Raw genomic sequence first — 19,358 nt, forward strand, 5'->3', positions numbered from 1 at the left:
CTAAGGCTCTGCTCCAGCTACTGCTGGCAGCGCCACCCCTGCAAATGAGTGCAGCCACGCTGAAATCACCAGAGAGCCTAGCAGCCAGGCCTGGGTCCCAGCACTTGGTCCCCGAAGGACGGCAAAAATCCAAGCACGCCTTGCCCCATCCGAGTCCCTGGGAAGTGTGCTAGGATCTGGAACATCAGGGCTGCAAGGGGTCTGGCAGAATCCCCACTGCACAGATGGGAAGACTAGGGGCCCAGAAAAGCATGCAATTTACCCAAAGTCACACAATGTATTAGTGGTTGGTCAGAAACCATGACCTTCCTCTCAGGCTCTCAGGTCAAGGAACAAGGCTTTTCTTTTCAAGTCACTATGGCAAGAGCCTGCAGGGTTTGACCCTACTTTTCTGCATCTCCAGTCTGAGTTTAAGAGGGGAGCTGATACCAAGCTGAACCACAAATCATCAGGAGGGCCCTCAATAACATTTTCAGGTTGGCTTCTCAGGCGATGTTTAATAACAGGAGAGAAGGAATGCCCATCGTGGCTCAATGGTTAACAAGTCCGACTAGGAACCATGAGGTTGCGGGTTCGAGCCCTCGCCTCGCTGGGTGGGTTAAGGATCCGACGTTGCCGTGAGCTATGATATAGGTCGCAGACGCTGCTCGGATCCAGTGTTGCTGTGGCTCTGGAGTAGGCGAGCGGCTACAGCTCCAATTAGACCCCTAGTCTGGGAACCTCCATATGCCGCGGATGCGGCCCTAGAAAAGACGAAAAGACAAAAAATAATAATAATAACTGGAGAGGAAAAAAGAGCCTAGGCACATCCTTCCAGCCTTATGGGACGCCAGGTTTTTCCAGAGGGTCCCTGGTCCCACCTCAACTTTAACCCAAAGCAGGAAGGGAGAAAGGGTCCTCTCCTTAACGCAGGCTCCAGCCCACATTCTTGCCCTCACTGACCTTGGATGGGTTCCCGGCCCTTTTACCTTCGCAGAAGCCCAGTGAGGGCTCCGCCTCATCTCCGCGCCCGCCCCTCTCACCTGGCGTTTGGACCCTCGAAGCCCCGCCCCCACAGCGGGCCCCAGTCCCCGTCCCTCAACTTCCCGATTGGCCCTGCCCCCACAAAGCCACGCCCCCACCTCCGCCAGGACCGCCCCCTCGTCCCGACCAGGCTCACCTTGGTCTCTGCCAGCTGTCGCTTGAGCAGCTGCAGCGCCTCGGTGTGTTCCCTCTCGCTGTCCTGAAGGGCCTGCAGCTGCTCCTTCAGCTCCCTCTGGAACACAGACAAGGCTGGGATGGGGGCAGGGGCCAGAGCCGGCCCGGGTATTCCGTGGGGACCCAGAGCCCGCTGAGGACGCTGGAGGCTATCCTGGCCTCCTCTCTCTCCTCCCCCGAGCACCGAGTCCCGTAGTGTACTAAGTAGTAGTCTCCTAAGTCTCCAGTATGTTCCCATCTCTCATCTGGAGTTTTGCAACCACCTCCTGCCTGGCCATCCTAGTCTCTGATTCCAATGTCCCTGGTCTCCCTGATTCCAATCTACCTCCTGGAGCTTTCTGCCCTACCCTGATTTGCTAGCCAAGACTCCTTGCTTAGAATCCTCTGACCAGCACCAAGTCTGTACCACAGTCCATGACAGACTACCAACCTCCTCCGAGCATTTCTGGTAGGCTAGGCACTATTCTCAGACCTTTGCTTGTACTGGGCCGTTTAATTCTCTCAGCAGGAGTTCCCTGGTGGCTCAGCAGGTTAAGGATCCCGTGTTGTCACTGCTGTGGCTCAGGTTGCTACTGTGGCGTGGGTTCCATTCCTGGCCGAGGAACTTCTCCAGGTGCAGCCAAAAAAAAAAAAAAAAAAAGTCCCCTCAATATCCCTGAGGTAGGCATTCTGTGACCCCCATTTTCTGATGGAGAAACTGGTACAGAGAGGTCAAGAAACTGGCCCCAAAGCATACAGCTAAGCACGTAAAGGAATTGCTGGAATTGGAACTCAGAACGTCTGGTGTCATGATCGTGACACCAGGTGACACATTTACTACAGTGATGTCATCCATGATGAACACCAGCAAAAATTCATGATAGACATGCCAAATTTTAAATGAGGAAAGGCTCAGTATTCCTGAATTTTCCTTTGCCTTTAGTTCCAGTATAGTTCAGGACAACACTGTTAGTCATCTTGTCTTTATTTAAATTTTTGATATTTTTTTCATCATGGAGTTATTGGCGTTAATTTTGATTTTTTAAAAACTGCATTAAGTATTATTCATCTTGATTACTGAGGTTTTTCTGTTTTGTCTTGTTTTTTTGTTCATAGTTTTGTTGTTGTTGTTGTTCTTTTTAGGGCTGCAGGTGCAGTATATAGAGGTTCCCAGGCTAGGGGTTGAATCGGAGCTGTTGCTGCCGGCTTATACCACAGCCACAGCCACACGGGATCCAAGACATGTCTGTGGCCTACACACAGCTCACGGCAACGCTGGATCCTTAACTCACTGAGTGAGGCCAGGGATTAAATCCACGTCCTCATGGATACTAGTAGGTTTTGTTACCATTGAGCCACAATTGGAACTCCTTGATTACTGAGTTTGGCAGCCTCTTGTTCAATTTTGCATCTACAGCAAGTGCCTCATTCTCTTTGCCCTAGTCCCACCATCCTTCTCCTGTGACTCCATCCAGCCAGAGCGGTCTTCCTTCCATAAGGGTTGTTTCAGCCTCATGACTTTGCACGCACTGCTTCTTCTGCCTGATGTACTTCACTCTCTGGTTTTCTCTCAGTGATTCCTTTGTACCATTCATGGATCAACTCAGATGCTGCCTCCTCAGAGAGGTCTTGCCTGAACAGCCCAGGTACATACAGTAGCATCCCTTCAGCCCTCCATCACGTCCTGTCTCATAGTCTCTGTAGCACTTCCTGCTCTGTCCATGACCTTGCTTATTTATTTGATGGTGTGTTTACTGCTTATCTCCTCCTCTGGAATGTGAGTGCTATGAAGGCAAGAATCTTGTCTGGCTTGTTCACTGTTCTATCCCCAGTACTTAGAATAGGGCCTGGCACATAGTAGGGCTTCAACAATTATTCGTCAAATGAATGAATGAGGTATGGAAGTGAGTGCCCTCCAGCACTTCTGGACATTTAGCCCACTGTATCATAGCTAGTTGTTCTCCTAGCGGTCCTTTATCCCTCCCGATGCAGGGCAGGCCCTCCCTACCATTTTCTCTTTATAGCTTCCACCCATCAATGGGCTGGTACTGAGATGGGGCTCAAGGAAGTTCGCTTTGGGAGTCAATTTCCATGCAAACAGCTTCTGAGTGGGGCCTGGGCTCCCCCATCAGCCTGGGCTGTGAGTGATGCCAGGGAGCTGACTTACCTGTTCGCACTCACCTCCTGCCCACTCTTTCACCTTGTCAGAGCAGGGAGGGCCCTCCAAAAACATTTAGTCCGACTAATTATACAGACTAGATGGCAACGTGAGAAAATGGTCATGACGACATGCTTAGGGAAGAATGTGGAAAACAAAATGATCTTTGCTTACTATCCCTGATTCATTCAACAACTATTTATTGAGCAATTATGATGTACCAGGCACTATTGAGGCACTGGGGACACAGCAGAGAACCAGGCAGACACAGTCCCTACCAAAAGGGATCATCTAGTGGGGAAGACCAATAACAAAGGAAAAAGAATAAAAGAATCAGCTAGTTACTGATTATGGTCTATGCCCTAGAGAAATAAAACATGGGATGGGTGGTGAATTTAGGTAGGATGTTAGGGAGGGTGTCTCTGTGGGGGTAACACCTGAAATGATGGGTGAAGGATGACAAGGAGCCAGCCGTGAAAATAGGGTTAGACAGAGAAATCAGAATAGCTGCTTTGGTTAGAGCAGACAGCTGGCACAGACATAATGACTGGAACTCTGGTGGCCATCTCAGGCCATAAGGCAACCAGAAAGATGGATGTGACAGGCTGAAAGCAAAGAAATAGAAGCCAGAAGGAGCCTGAGTCCCTGATGGGGTGGCTTTATCATCACTGTACTCAGTGATGCGATAGGTAGCTTGCCCTCTGGACAAAAGAAAAACAGCCCTGGAGTTCCTGTTGTGGCTCAGTGGTTAACGAACCCAACTAGTATCCATGAGGATGCAGGTTCAATCCCTGGCCTTGCTCAGTGGGCTAAGGATCCAGCATTGCTGTGAGCTGTTGTGTAGGTCACAGACAGGGCTCAGATCCCCTATTGCCGTGGCTGTGGTGTAGGCTGGCAGCTACAGCTCCAATTCAACCCCTAGCCTGGGAACTTCTATATGCTGCAGCCCAAAAAGACCAAAAGGAAAAAAAAAAGAAAAAAGAAAAAGAAAAGCAGCCCTAATTTCTAGTGCTTATCAATTTGTATACTGTAAAATTTCCCACCAAAGCCAGTTTCTTTTCTTTTCTCTCTTTTTTTCATTTGTTTGTTTTTTGTTCTGTTTTGTCTTACTTTTTAGGACCACAAATGCAGCATGTGGAAGTTCCCAGGCTAGGGATGGAATTGAAGCTTCACCTGCCAGCTTACATCATAGCCACAGCAACGCCAGATCCGAGCTATGTCTGTGACCTACACTGCAGCTGGAGGCAGTGCCGGATCATTAACCCACTGAAGCCAGGGATCAAACCCACATCCTCATGGATACTAGTCAGGTTGTTTTCACTGAGCCACAATGGGAACTCCAAAGTCAGTTTCAAGAAATCAGCAGACACTGAGCTGGGAAGAGATCTGCATAATCATTTCTCAGGAACCAGGGCAAGCTGGCTTGGCACACCACCGCACTACAGACCTGTTTCACGTGGAAGAGAAATACACCCCCATCTAACTTCAGTTACTTCAGTCAGCTCTCTCTTCCTAAAAGCTCTAAGTCATTCCTAATAGATTCATGTGCATCTGAGTCTTTGGTACAGACGGTGGTTACTTAAGGGCACAGAAGGACTGCTCCTCCCTGATGGCCTTGGGTCTCTGCAGCTTGGTCGGCTTGAGATGCAGATTTTGAGGAGATGAACCGAGTGCTACAACCTTCACCCTTGGTGGTCCTCATGGATCCACATGAGATCTAGCCACTTAGGCAGCTCTTCAGATTCTCTGAGAAAACTGCCCTGGAGGCCACATTCCTCACATCCCTTGAGGCACCCCAGGGACATGGTCAAATTCCTCCCTGCTTTCAGGGCCAGGGAACAACAGGACTCCTGGGAGCAACAGAACATACATTTGTCCATTCTGCAAAAGTACTAACTGGGGCCTCCTTGGGCCCCATGTGCTGCTGTGTCACTAATGGGGAGAGGTTTGGGGGATGAGTCCCAACTCATGATGCCTCAGGAGGTGTGCAGACGAGCTGGGGGGAAGATGGGACACAGCTATTAAGACCACAGTGAAAGGTGGAATAGTGGTAGGGGACCCCAAAACTGCCCCACCTTCCATGTTCCCCATCTCAGTGAAGGGCACCTCCACCCACCCTGCCATCCAAGCCAGAAATCTGGGAGTCACCCTTCACATGGGATCCACCAATCCAATCAGTCATCAAGTTTGCCCTGGAGGAGTTCCCACTGTGGCTCAGTGGGTTAAGAACCTGACATAGTGTCCATGAGGATGCGGGTTCAATCCCTGGCTTTGCTGAGTGGGATAAGGATCCAGTGTTGCCACAAGTTGTGGCATAGGTTGCAGATGTGGCTCGGATCCAGTGTTGCTGTGGCTGTGGTGTAGGCTCCAGCTCTGATTTGACCCTTAGCCCGGAGATGTCCAAATACCACAGGTGTGGCCTTTAAATTTTTTTTTTTTTTTTTTGCCCTGGAAATTGTTCTCTCCTCTCTACACCCACTGCCCCAGTTTATTAAGTAAGTTTTTCATTACTTCTTTTCTGGACTGTGGCCCCAAGTTCCTCCCTGCCCCATAGAGCAGCTAGAGTGATTTTTATTTTATTTTATTTTATTTATTTTTTGTCTTTTTAGGGCTGCACCCATTGCATATGGAGGTTCCCAGGCTAGGGGTCAAATCAGAGCCACAGCTGCTGGCCTACGCCATAGCCATAGCAATGTTGGATCTGAGCCTGAGACCTACACCATAGCTCATGGCACCTTGGGATCCTCAACCCACTGAGCAAGGCCAGGGATCAAACCTGCGTCCTCACGGATACTAGTCAGGTTTGTTACCACTGAGCCAAGATGGGACCTCCTGGGGTGATCATTTTAAAGGACAGATATGTCCATGGCTCTCTCCCCCCATATCCCTTTGCAGATTTTCACACTGTCTGGGAAGAAGCACACCAGGACTGAGTGTGGCATGAAGGCTTCCCTATTGCCCCCAAATTTCATCCCCAGCCTTTTCTCTTCACCCAGACCTGTACTGTTCAATACCGTAGCCACTAGCCACATGTAGCTATTTAAAGTCAAATGAGTTCAAACGAAATAAAATTGAAATTCAGTGCCACAGCTGTACTGGTGGCACATTTCAAGTACTCAATAGCCACATGTGACCAGTGGCTACTGTATCAGATGGCACAGCTGCAGAATACTTCCATTATCCTAGAAAGATCTAGTGGACAGTGCCGCTCTAGATGCACTAAGCGACTGGCAGTGTTTTCCTGCAGGCCTTTGCACATGCTATTCCCTGTCTGGAAGACTTACCCTAATGGGTTTTCTCTACTTGTTAGGCTCATGCTCATGTTGTAAGATCTAGATCAGGAATTCCCGATGTGGTGCAGCAGAAACGAATCTGACTAGGAGCCATGAGGTTGCAGGTTTGATCCCTGGCCTTGCTCCCACGTTGCTGTGAGCTGTGGTGTAGGCTGGCAGCCGTAGCTCCAATTAGACCCCTAGCCTGGGAACGTCCATATGCCAAGGGTGCGGCCCTAAAAAAAAAGACAAAAAAAAAAAGAGAGAGATCTAGATTAGATGTCACCTTCACTGAGAATCTGAACCCCAAACTCCATTCTGTCCTCAGACAATCCTGCTTGCAGAGCCTTCCCTTGCACTATATAGCATACCCTGCATTTGAACTGCAAGATTACCTGTTGGTCTTTCCCATGAGGCATGGGATTTTAGGGTGGGGGCTGTGTCTGGTAGATTTGTACACTTTCAGTACCTAGGACAGGGCCAGGCACAGAGTTTGCAGGATGAGTCTGCCCAGAGAGAAGAGGTTGGGCTGGGTCAGTGCTCACCTCTGAAAAGGTGAGAGGAGACCCTAGAAGGCAGCTCTCCCCAGGTGGATTACAGAGCCCATGAGAACAGCTAACTTCAGAAGAACAAAAAAGAAAACCCACAGAGCAGGACTAAGAGGCAGCCTGAGCTTTGTTACCCTCCTGCCTGCCCTCCTTACAAGCCTGGGATCAGACACAATCCCCTGGGTTAGGAGGCTGGCTCTGCCACTTACTAGCTGTGTGACTTTGGGCAGGCACCCTAGCCTGTCTGTGTCTCAGTCCCTTGCCTGTGAAATGGGGATAATAATACCTCCTAGGATTGGGAGGGTGAAATGAGGTAAGAGTAAGAAGTGGTGAGCTTCACAGTGGACAGCCTGGCATACAGCAGGTGCTCAGGAGATGGAGTGGTCACCATGTCCCCCAGGAGGCTCCTTGGTCACTTCTCCATGTCCCCATCATTTGCTGTGTCCAGGCCCCTCCTTTCCTCCTCAGATAGCCAGAGGAGGCCCCAGGGACCATATGGTCCAACCATCTAGATTTCTAGAACAGGAAACTGAGGTCCAAGAAAAAGGACTGAGTGGCCAGTGGCCACACAGCTTGACAAAGAACCAACTTGAAAGTTTCCTCCCAGCAGAGGTCAGACAGGAAACAGGAAGAGTGTTGATAAACGCCCAAGTGATAGAGCTAACTGTGAAGAAGGACCCTGGCCATGCTGGAGGCTCAGGACCACATCTGGAGGCCATGTGGTCTGGGTTTGAATTTCACAGGTGTCATTGTCACCAAATTCTCACAACTTCATGAGGTGAGTGCCTTTATCATCTCCATCTCACAGAGGGAGAAATGGAAGCTCAGAGAGGTCAAGCAGCTTGCCTAAGGTCACAGAGCTCATAAGACTCAGAAATTGGGATCCGAGTGGCTCCAAAACCCATGCTGGAAACTGTTCGGCCGCTCTGCCTCCTGCTCCGTTCAAGAGAGTAATCACATCTGGGAACCCACGGTCAGGTTTTGTACCTGCCACTGAGGGGGCTGCAGACACAGCCCTTACCTTTGAGGAGTTTGCAGTTGGAGGGGAGGCAGACATGCCAGTAGGTAGACCACAGGGAGAAGAGGATAAAAGGGGAGGGAGCACCTAGGAACCTGGCTGTGTTCGTGATACTCTCCCTCCCACGTCAGTGTCCAAATCTATAAAGTGCAGCTAATGACAGGGCTGGCTCTGTGGTTGTTGTGAGGATTAGGTGACTTCATACATGCCCTGCCATGAGGCTCAGCCTACTGTCATTATCATCACAATAATTATAATTGTATGTCAAAGAGACTCAGAACTGGGGGAGCTTCCTGGAGAAAGTATATTTCTGATGGAAGGATCAGGAAAGATGGATGAAGGGGCAGGGTCCCTTCGAGTCTCCAGGATGGGGTCGGAGCATTCCCAGGGGAGAGAACAGGACGGGCAGGGGCACAGGGCATGGGCAGGAAGTGGGCAGGAAGTAGGGGGCCGTTGGGGGTGGCAGGAGTCAGGTATGTGGGTGGCTTCACAAAGCCGGAAAGGCCAGAGGGGCTGGCGGGGGTGAGGGCGGGGGCGGAGGAGGCCCTGGAGGTCAGTCAGCCTTGGGGAGCTGGACTCTGCAGGCCCCATCTGAGGGGGCAGGGCAGGAATCAGGATGGGGGTGGTGGGAAATGCCCCTTGGAGGGCAGAGCCACAGCTTTGTCTGCCCCCCCCCCCCCCCCCCGGCCCAGAGGGGGCAGAGGCGGGGCTGGTACAGACCTAAGCACACAATTATGCAAATGTGTCAGCTGAGAGGTTCTGGAACTCCCAGAGGCTCGGAGAGGCCAGGACTGGGGCAGCAGCTGAGGGTGCAGACCCAGAGCCAGGGCTCACATGCCCCCAAGGCTAGGCCTCCCCTCCAGCAAGGCCACCCCTCTCCCCACCATGAAGACAAAGCTGCTGCAAGAAACCATCTGCCCCCACTTCACAGACCCCTCACTCTCCTCACTAAGTGTGGCCCAGTGCAGACAGCATGAGCTCTGGTGTCAAAAAACCTGGTGGCAGAATCCGGGCTGCGTGCCCTTGGGTAGATCACTTCTTCCCCTCCCAGGGTCCGCCTTTCAGAGCCTTATCTCTCAGATGAGGATGAGAGCAACTCATGGAGATGCTATGAGGATTAAACGAGATGACGCCTTTGCAAGGGGCCAGCGTGGCGTGGCACCCGGGAGATGCTCCAGGCCCCCTCCTCTCTCTGTGCCCTGCACTGCCTTCTCTTCCTCTCTCTGACCCAAGGATGCCCCAGATTGTCACATGGCAAACTCAACTTGCCTCTCTTTTCCCCTTTCCCCCAAGTCCTTCCTCTAGGTCCAGACCCCCGATGCTCCTGCTCCTCCCAACAAACCTGAACTCTTAGAGTTCTTCTCTGTCTTTGAACCTCTCCCCCAATCCACTCTGAGCCTTGGAGTTCCCCTTGAGGCTCAGTGGTAGCAAACCTGACTAGTATTCATGAAGACGAAGGTTCCATCCCTGGCCTTGCTCAGTGGGTTAAGGATCCAGCACTACTGTGAGCTGTGGTGGTGTTCACAGATGCGGCTCAGATCCCACGTTACGGTGGCTGTGGTGTAGGCCGACAGCTGCAGCTCTGATTGGACCTCTAGCTTGGAAACCTCCATATGCCATGGGTGCAGCCCTAAATAAAAGCACACACACAAAAAATCCACTCTGAGCTTCAAGGTCTCTGGCAGGCAGCACCTTGTGGCTGCTTCCCTTCTCCTGGCTGTAGCACCAGTCCCACCTGCATGCCACCACTTAATGCCCATAATGCCCCTCGTCTGCTCAAACCTGTTCCTGGTTCCCCAGCATCTCCAGGATCAAGTCCAAGCTCCTTGGATGGGGAGTGGTGCATTCAGGGGGCCTCGATTTTCAACACACTCTCTCCCTCCAGCTACAATGAACCACTGGCTCACCTCCACGCCTGTCCCCTGGTCAGACTCAGATCATCTGAGTCCGAGTTCCAGCCTCAGCAACACTTACTGGATGTGTGGCCTTAGGCACAGTTTCTGAGCCTCAGTTTCCTCATCTATAAAATGGAGCAATGAGACCCACCTCCTAGGGCTGCTGTGAGGATTAAACAGGAAAGGGTGCCTGCCCCTGGTACTCTCTGCACTCAGGCAGTGGTGGCTATGGATGTTTTTACTCCTTTTTTTTTAGGGCCTCACCTGAGGCAGTATGGAAGTTCCCGGGCTAGGGGTCCAATCGGAGCTGCAGCTGCCAGCCTACACCATAGCCACAGCAACGCCAGATCCAAGCCTCATCTTCAACCTACACCACAGCTCATGGCAACACCGGATCCCCCACCCCCTGGGCAAGGCATCCTCATGGAAACTGGTCGGGTTCATCACTGCTGAGCCATAAGGGAACTCCATTTTTATTCCCTCTTAATGCCTTATCTCTCTGCTCTCAGGACTTGACTCAGCTGTTGGCTCCACGGGAACCTGGGCAACTGTTACAGCCAGAGGAGCATAGGTGGGATCCAGTCTTGCAGCCTCTGGGCCTGTCTCACAAGAACCACAGCAAGGCCAAGCTTGTCCTGCTCTCTCCTGTCCCAGGACCTGGCCCTCAGTTCTAGCAGGAGTGTCACCTGGAGAAATAACTGAATGAATCCCTGAACCCAAGATGGAACCCATCTTCAAAACTACACCCACCCCAGTGTTCAAGCAGAAGTTAAATACCTGATGCTGTGAAAACAGCACCGGACTGAGAGTCCTGGGAGCTGAGCTCTGGACCAGCCTCAGGAAGTCAGTTTCTCCATCTATAAAGTGGGGAGAGGATGGAAGGGGATGGATTATGAGGTCCCTCCCCATTTGGATGCTCTCCGAGGCAGTTAGTGTGTTGGTGAGGAGGGTGAGTTCTGAGCCAGAGAGACCCAAGTCTGTATCCCAGTTCTGCCTCCTACTTGGCAGTGTGATCTTGGGCAAGTTACTGAATCTCTCAGCCTCAACGTCTTCATCTGTGAAATGGGACTGATCCTAGTCCCACTCAGGGAGCAGAGCAAGGAAAGGGGCTGCTGTGAGGATTCAATACCCAGAATAGCGCCTGCGACATAACAAGTGTCCAACACACCCTGGCTAGTGGGGTTTTTTTTTAGGGTTGTTATTGTGTCTGTTGTCACTTCCTACCAGATCCTTTTCTCTTTATAAAATAAACGTCCTGGGTCCCCAGCTTCAATTCTGAGTTTTGACACCGTGGTGTGTGCTTAGCCAAGGTGTCCTGGATGAACAAGGCTTTCCTGGCTGCCCACGGACACCTGTGAAGAGGGAAGTAGAGATGCCAGCAGTAGCCTTGGGTCTGACTCACTGCCAGCCTCGCCCCCATGGAGGCTGCTGTTTGCACACAGATCCTGCCCTCTCCTGGGAAAAGTAACAACAGAGGCCACTTCCCCAGGAACACAGACAATCTGGCTGCCTCCCTGTCCTCAGTACAAAATAAAGTGCCTTCACATCAGTTGACTTTGGCTAGGTGGCAACTCTCTCTCTCCCTCTTTACACATTAAGTGGACTACTTTTGTTCTTTCTTTTTCTTCTTCTTCTTCTTTTTATGGCTGTACCTATAATATATGGAAGTTCCTGGGCTAGAGGGTGAAGTGGAGCTGCAGGTGTAGCCATAGCAAGGCCGGATCCCAGAGGCATCTGTGACTTACGCTGCAGCTTAGGGCAATGCTGGATCCTTAACCCACTAAGCAAGGCCAGAGATTGAACCCCCATCCTCACAGAGACAACGTTGGGTCCTTGGCCCACTGAGCCACAATGGGAACTCCTGGACAGTTTTGTTCTTATTTCCACTTCCCAGGCTGGGAAAGGGTGTGGAGAAGGCAGTCCCTTCCACTCAGCTAGAAGAAGCCAGCATCAGGATCTGAATCCAGTCCCCAGCTCTGTTCTGTCCCCAGGTGGCTGCCTCAGTGTCTTTGGATCACCACGCCCAACTCACCAGGGCTCCCATTCAAGGCTGACCCATTGCCATCTCCCTTGGCATGAAGGAGGCCTTGGGAAGGGCTCCAGTGGTCACATGAGGTATGGATGGGGTGGCTGGGAATGAATCCAATCCCTCCTCTGGAGTTTAGGAAGCTGAGATGGCCAGAGAGCCGGATGCCAAGCCTGACCAAGATGACATCCAGCACCTGCCCTCGGCGCATCAGCTGGCCCAGGCAGACTGTGTCCTCTGCCTGACCCTGTGCTGAGTATACTTGAAATACAAAGATAGGCAGGATGTGGGGGAGACAACAACCCAGGCTTCAGAGGCAGCTCGGAGGCTAAGAGTGGCCCAGTCAGCCAGGCTTCAAACCCTGTCCCTGCCATTAACCAACTGGGTGACCAAACAAGTCACCAAATTCCTCTGAGCCTGTTTATTTATCTGTAAAAAGAATAAACTATAGTACCCATTCGACGGGGTATGATGAAGATTAAATGAGGCGATACAAGAAGAGCGCTCAGTGCCCTCCCAGGCAGGGTGCTAGGGCTCAGTAAGTACTGGCTGAGAAGCCCCAAACCTTTCTGAGATGAGGCTTCTTCCCTCCCCTGGGCTCTGTGGTCCAGTGCTCAGCAGTGAAGAAAAAGGGAAGGCACGCACACGCACACACTCACTCATACACGCTCACATGCTATTTACACGACAAAAATTCTGTAGCAAATCTTGGAGTTCCCATTGCGGCTCTGTTTTTTTTTTTTTTTGTCTTTTTGCTATTTCTTTGGGCCGCTCCCGCGGCATATGGAGGTTCCCAGGCTATGGGTCGAATTGGAGCTGTAGCCCCTGGCCTACGCCAGAGCCACAGCAACGCGGGATCCGAGCCGCATCTGCAACCCACACCACAGCTCATGGCAACGCCAGATCGTTAACCCACTGGGCAAGGGCAGGGACCGAACCCGCAACCTCATGGTTCCTAGTCGGATTCGTTAACCACTGCCCCATTGCGGCTCTGCAGGTTAAGAACCCAACTAGTATTCATGAGGATGTGGGTTCAATTCCTGGCCTCACTCAGTGGGTGAAGGTTCTGGTGGTGTAGGTTGCAGATGCAGCTTGGATCTGGCGTTGCTGTGGCTGTGGCGTAGGTCAGCAGCTGCAACTCGGATTTGACCCCTAGCCTGGGAACTCCATATGCCTCAGGTGTGGCTCTAAAAAGGGAAAAAAAAAAAAAAATCTGTAGCAAGTTTTTAAGAAAGTAAATCTTTAAGAAAAAAATAATGTTTTTCTATGGGGTGGATAATGGGAGGATTTAAACGTTTACATTATATAGCTCTGTTTATTATGACTCTGACCGAGGCATGTGGAAGTTCCTGGGCCAGGGATTGAACCAAATCCACAGCAGTGACAATGCTGAATCCTTGACGGCTAGGCCACCAGGGAACTTGTATGTTAATTTTATAATCAGGAAAAATAAAGATATTTAAAAGTTGTTGTGGGCTACTTTGTGCCAGGCATAGTATCAAGCACTTTTGATCCAGCCTCCAACCCTTAAAACATCCTTCCCAGAAAGGTCGTATTAACCCCATGTTACAAACAAGCAGGTAGACGCTTAGAGAAGGGAAGTGACCTGACCAAGGACACACAGCTTATCAGTGATGATGCCAGGATCTGACCCCAGGATTGGAATCTAGGGTACAAAGCAATTCTGCTTGGCAGGTCAGGGAGGTGATATTTGAGCTGAGCCTGGAAAGATGAGTAGGATTTCTCCAGGCCAGGCTTCTCAACCAGGGGTGATTCTGACCCCAGGGGACATTTGATGAAGTCTGGAGACATTTTTGGCTATTGGCATCCAGTGGGCCAAGGCCAGGGATACTGTTAAATATCCCACAATGCATAAGATTGCCTTGCACAACGAAGATGTATCTGGCCCCAAATGTCAACAGAGCCGAGTATGATGTAACCAAAATACTGTCATTTAGTGAGTGCTTACTGTGTGTCAAGTGCAGCACCAAGTTCTTGCAAATGGCATCTTACTTAATCCAACCCTGTTACTCTCATGCCGTGAATGAGGGACACGAGGCTCAAAGATGATAAGGGATTTTCTTAAGGTCACACAGGCAGAAAATGGAAGTGCAGGATTGGAGCTGCCTGAGTACAGAGCCAGAGATTTTAAACTTTCCACTCTGCTGCCTCCAGGATTTATAATAAATGAAAAAAAGCTCCAGGCCAACTGCTAGGCAGGGTGTGAGGAGACTCTGGCTGAGCCCAGGAGCAGCCTCCTCTGGCCTCAAGGCCTTGGGACAGGTCTCCTCCTTCCCCCTCTGTCACTTCCCCATCTGTCCAATGAAGTTTGCACCAGCCAATCTCCAGGGCCCTGCAGGCTCTGAGTCTGTTATGGGGCCCAAGCCCAGGCTCCAGGAGCCCTGGGGACAGGCGCCAGCTGCTGGGAGACGAGGGGGCAACCTCATTTCCAGCGCATAAATAGCTAATGAGCCTTACTTCCCTATAAAGAGAAGGAGAAAGAGAGAGGGAGGGAGAGAGATGGGGGATGGGGTAGGGAGTGGCTTGAGCCTCACCCAGGAGCTTACTCCCCCAGGAGAAGGCATATTTCTCTGCTACTTTCTTGCCAAGCCCAAAGGAGGCACCAAAGCCAGGCCTCCTTCTCAGGTGAGAGGCAGGTCTGGGCATTTGCCCAGCTGAGCACATGAGTTCTCATAGGTAGGAGAAGGGATGGGAGCACGTGCTGGCCTGGCCCCCTGTCATGGGCCAGGCATCTCAAATAGCAGGTTCATCTCAGGTCAGCCTCGTCAACATCCTGGTAGGAAAGAATCATCCTGACCCCAGTTTACAGGTGAGAGGATCAAGGCTCCCAAGAAAGGACTTGTGGATTATGCAGACAGTGCAGAAGGAAGGTTTGGGACTCAAGTGTGACTGACCCCAGGACAGGACATTAGAGGGTAAGGGGATAGCAGTCCTGTTTTTCTTTTTTACCCAGGAATGACGTCTGCAGAAAATATATGTTCAGTTTCTCCTGCCTGCCCCAGGTCATGGAACGGACTGCAAAAAACCACAACACAGTAATTTGGATTTCCTGGTTTGCAGACATGCGAATCAAACCTGGGAAGGCAGAGTTCTCATCAGCTAGAAAGTCAGACAGGAGAGAAGGGGGGCGAGTGGCAGGGGTGGGATCTGGTGGGGGTCAGGCTGTGCTTTCTAGGCCGGCTCTCTCACTGTCTGGCAGTGTGGCTTTGGGCAAGTCACATCACTCCTCTGGACCCCAGTCCCCACAGGTTGGACAGATGATTTCAGACAGAGCCCCTTCAAACTCTCAGTCTGCCCCTAGTCCTGCCCAAGGTTCTCTCTTCTCTGTTTATGTGACTTCAGAGACAGGGAGATGGGGACACCGGTGCCTGGCACCCTTGGTGCAAGCTCTCAGAGCCCCCAACCCTTGCTCTCCATCCTCAAACAGCCAAACTGGGAAGGAGTCAGTTGTGGTTTGGGGATTAAAGGGACAGGGAGGTCTGAGGTGAACATGAGGCCATTTCTTCTAAAGCCAGAGCATCTGCTGATGCAGGCTGACTCACAGAAACTTATGTATAAGGAGGTGGAGGGGAGTGACCCCCTACAACACGAGGGAAATAGTTATTTAACTCCTACTTAAGGAGTCAAAAACTTTCTGCTTCCGAGGCTCCACAGTCCCAGACAGTGCAGGTCAGGACCAGTCATTCATTCATTCAACCTTTACTGATGTGTGCTCTGGGCCAGGCCTTGTGCCAGGCTCTGGGGTTATTGATATGATGACTAAGAGACGGTCCCTGCTCTTGGGACTGTGTGCTCATCTGGTATCCCAAGGCCAAAGAGCTGGGGCTGCGAGACTTAAATGGTTTAGCTTGAGAAAAAGATTCCAGGCTCAAATAAGGAAACATTTTATCAGACAAAGCAAAGTCAGTTTCTTTACTACAGGATTTCTCCAAGCCTTTAATAGGCAAATGCACATTGAGAATCCTCCAAGAAGGATATAGAGAATATATCACATTTCCCAAGTACAGCTGATCTTAGAACACTACTTTTTAAAACATTATACTTATTTACAAAGGGCACTTGGGGAGATGCAGCTCTAATGCTAATGTTTTGGCCAGTGGAGCTTGGAGAAGGCTTATACCGAGAGGGCGTCTGAGCAGGGCTTTGGGAGTTGAGCAGGAGTTGGTCAGTGAAGATGGGAAGGCTTAAAGCAGATCAGTTAGAGTCCTAGGCTGACTATGCTTGGGTTACCTTGCATGTACTTAGTCCTCAAAGGTCCCAATGTGGGTCAAGGAGGTCACCACAAATCCCTGGAGACACCTAGAGGTCCACTTTTCTCCTTTTTCTTGAATCACCTCACCTCACGGCCTTATTCTCCAAATTTCTGCCTTCCTTTTTCTTTCTTCCTTTCTTCCTTTCTCTCTCCCCGTTTTGACAACCACACCCAGGGCATATGGAAGTTCCCAGGGTAGGGGTCGGCCTACGCCACAGCAATGCCAGATCTGCGCGGGATCTGCAACCTACACTGCAGCTTTCAGCAATGCCATCTTTAATCCACTGAATGAGGCCAGGGATCTAACCAGCGTCCTTATGGATACTAGTTGGGTTCTTAACCTCCTGAGCCACAATAGGAACTCCCAAGTCTTGAGTCTTTATGTCCTATCCTCACTCTCAAGCTGGCCTCTACTCTAATTTAAACCCGGAATGGTTCTTACAGTATTTAAACATGATCCCAGCCTTAGCCCCTCGCACACCTCAGCCTAGCCCCTGGCGCCCAAAGCCATCCTCTCAGGAGCTTGCTGACCCTCATGTATATACTCTCTCTTGGATTTAACTCTGACCTGCCCAGAGCCATCTGGCCCTAGGTCCTGATGCACACTTAATAGAACTCAGAGGCATTGTGACCCCAAGCCTGCAGTTAGTCTACTCCATATAGTCCAGACCCATTCCTGGACGGCGGCCCCGCCCCTTCTCTAGCTTTGACTTTGTTCCCATCCCCATTTGTGCCTTTGTCTCCAGCTCAGTCCTGAACCGTTCTTTATGTGGGCCCTGTCTCCAGGTCCAGCCCCATGACCCCTCATAGCAGCCCCGCCCTTGCCCAGCTCTGTTTCAGCCCCATCCCTCACCCTGACGCAGCCTGTACCTGGTCCAACTCTGATAGCGTTTGTCCCCACCGTCCCAATCGTTAGTGATCTCTCCCCAACCATGGGCCCACCCCCCATTTCAGGCCTGAGACCCCGCCCAAAGCACCACCCTCAACACCGCCCCCCTCGCCGCGGCCCCGCCCCGTACTAATTCTGATAGGGCCCTGACTCTGCCAGTGGGCCCGCCCTAGGACAATTCCGACTGGGCCCAGCCCACCGTCCAGCCCTGACCCCGCCCCCGACCAGGCCCCGCCTCCGCCCCAGGCCGGCCAGACAACTCACCTGCAGCTCCTCGAAGGCATCATCGATGCCGGTGACTTGGTGCTGCTCGTGCAGCGCGGGTTCATCGCAGAAGAAGCAGAGCAGCGCGCGGTCAGTGAGGCAGAAGAGCTTGACCTTGTCGTGTGCCTGGCAGGGTCGCGCGGCACGGCGCGCGTTGAGGATGGCGTCCAGCGGGAAGGCGCTGTAGCGCTCCACTATGTTGGCCAGCTTGAGGCTGGGCGCGAGCGCGGGCTCGGCAAACGTACGCCGGCACTCGGGGCAGTCGCGGGCGCCCTGCGCCTCCTGCCTCACCCAGTGTTCGGTGATGCAGCGGCGGCAGAAGTAGTGCTCGCAGCCCAGGCTTACCGGGTCCTGGTAGATGCTTAGACAGATGGAGCAGAGCAGCTCGTCCTTGAGGCTGCATGCCATGGCGCCGGAAAGGGTCCCCCGAGATGCAGGGGGGCGGCCAGGAGAGCAAGGCGCTGTCTGGGGCAGCACCTATGGATGGCTGCGGGGAGCAGGCCCGAAGAGGCAGGAGCTACAGGAGAAGGAAAGGGTGCTGTCTGGGACGGGGTAACGCGAGTAATAGGTGCAGGATACATACTATCAGGGAAGCAAGCCCAGGAAGGTGGTCTCAAGGTAGTAGGTGACCCAGAGCTATGGGCGCCGGAGGGAGAGGGCTATGGGGTGGGAGGGAAGGTGCTCCTAGCAAAAAGCTTCTAGGGAAAGGGACAGTACGAAGGGATAGGTGCTGAGAGAGGGGGATCTCGGAGGGGGGCGGAGGCCTTGGGGGGGCAGTGATACCGGGATGGGTGCGGTAGGGGGAGGGGGAGAAGCTGGGGATGGGGAATTCTGGGCGAAGGGGAAGCCAGGCAAAGCCGCACCGCGGCTATGCCAGGCAGAAGAGAGGGGGGCGTGAGCACGCTCCGCTTCCCGATCCCTGCCCCAAGACCCAGCCCCGCGCGACCCCTTACCCGCGCCGGCTCGGCGGCCACTGCTCCGGTCCGAGCGCAGCCTCTCAACCCGGAACCAGCCCAGCCTGTGCTGCCCGCGGCCTTGGCTCGCTCCCCGCCCCGGCGGGCGGGGCCCAAGCGACTCCGCCCCCGCGGCGGGCGGGGGAGAAGAGGGGCGGGGCCCGGCCTCTGGCCGGCGGTCCCCCTCCCCGCCCCCACCATTCTCCAGCTCCAGGGGGTGTGAAACCCAGCTGTTCCTTCAGGTCCGCACTTGGAACAACGTTCGTTCAGGTCTCTCTTGGGATCCCTGCGGCGGGTGGGGGAGGGGGAACAGCTAATTTGAGAGGATAACGAGTAAGGGAGGAATATCTTTTTGGATGATCAAAGTGAAGATTTGGGGGAAATAATACTTTGTATTAAAACCAACAAGGATATGTTGTATAATCTGCATAGAATACAACTTTTGCGTAAAATATAACGATAAAACTCGAGAAATACCCTGTTTGCTTAGAGCAAGTTCAAGACCCTCACACTCCTAAGACTTGGAGTCCCATTTCTTCTTCACTTTCTTAAGGAGTCTGGGGCTGGGCGGTGGGGAAAAAGGCTTGGAAAGCCCTGGCCCTGACTAATGTCTGACTCTAGGGGTTGTCTCCACTCAGCAAACATTTCTGGAGTGCTACATTGTTGGGTGGGGGTCGGGGTGGGTGTTGGGTGGGTGGGGAGGGTGGCGCTGGAGAGAGGCGGAGTAATAGGAGACCTCGCCTTGTTTGCCAGATGGAGAGGGGCTAAAGGATTTCTAGGTAGAGGGGCCAGCGTGTGCAAGAGCGAGGAGGCGTGAAAAGGGAGGGCACATTTGGGGAAGTGCAAGTGGTTCTTTACTGTTGGGGGTGAGGTGTGAAACTGGCTA

The 19,358-nt window shown here is 52.3% G+C and overlaps 1 protein-coding gene across 1 annotated transcript in view; it reads right to left on the reverse strand.

Annotated features, from left to right (window-relative positions):
- TRIM62 (tripartite motif containing 62) overlaps positions 1–18,543 on the reverse strand; it is a 35,634-nt gene extending 17,091 nt beyond the window's left edge. The window contains exons 1-3 of the mRNA XM_047793145.1: positions 18,473–18,543; positions 17,520–18,036; positions 1,160–1,255 (exon numbers count right to left, since the gene is read on the reverse strand). Of these exons, the coding sequence (XP_047649101.1) occupies positions 1,160–1,255; positions 17,520–17,927 (504 nt within the window). The 5' untranslated portion in view covers positions 17,928–18,036; positions 18,473–18,543. The remainder of the gene's footprint in view (positions 1–1,159; positions 1,256–17,519; positions 18,037–18,472) is intronic.
- Between the last annotated feature and the right edge of the window lie 815 nt (positions 18,544–19,358).

Source organism: Phacochoerus africanus, chromosome 8 (assembly GCF_016906955.1).
Source record: "Phacochoerus africanus isolate WHEZ1 chromosome 8, ROS_Pafr_v1, whole genome shotgun sequence".
Taxonomy (NCBI): Eukaryota; Metazoa; Chordata; class Mammalia; order Artiodactyla; family Suidae; genus Phacochoerus; species Phacochoerus africanus.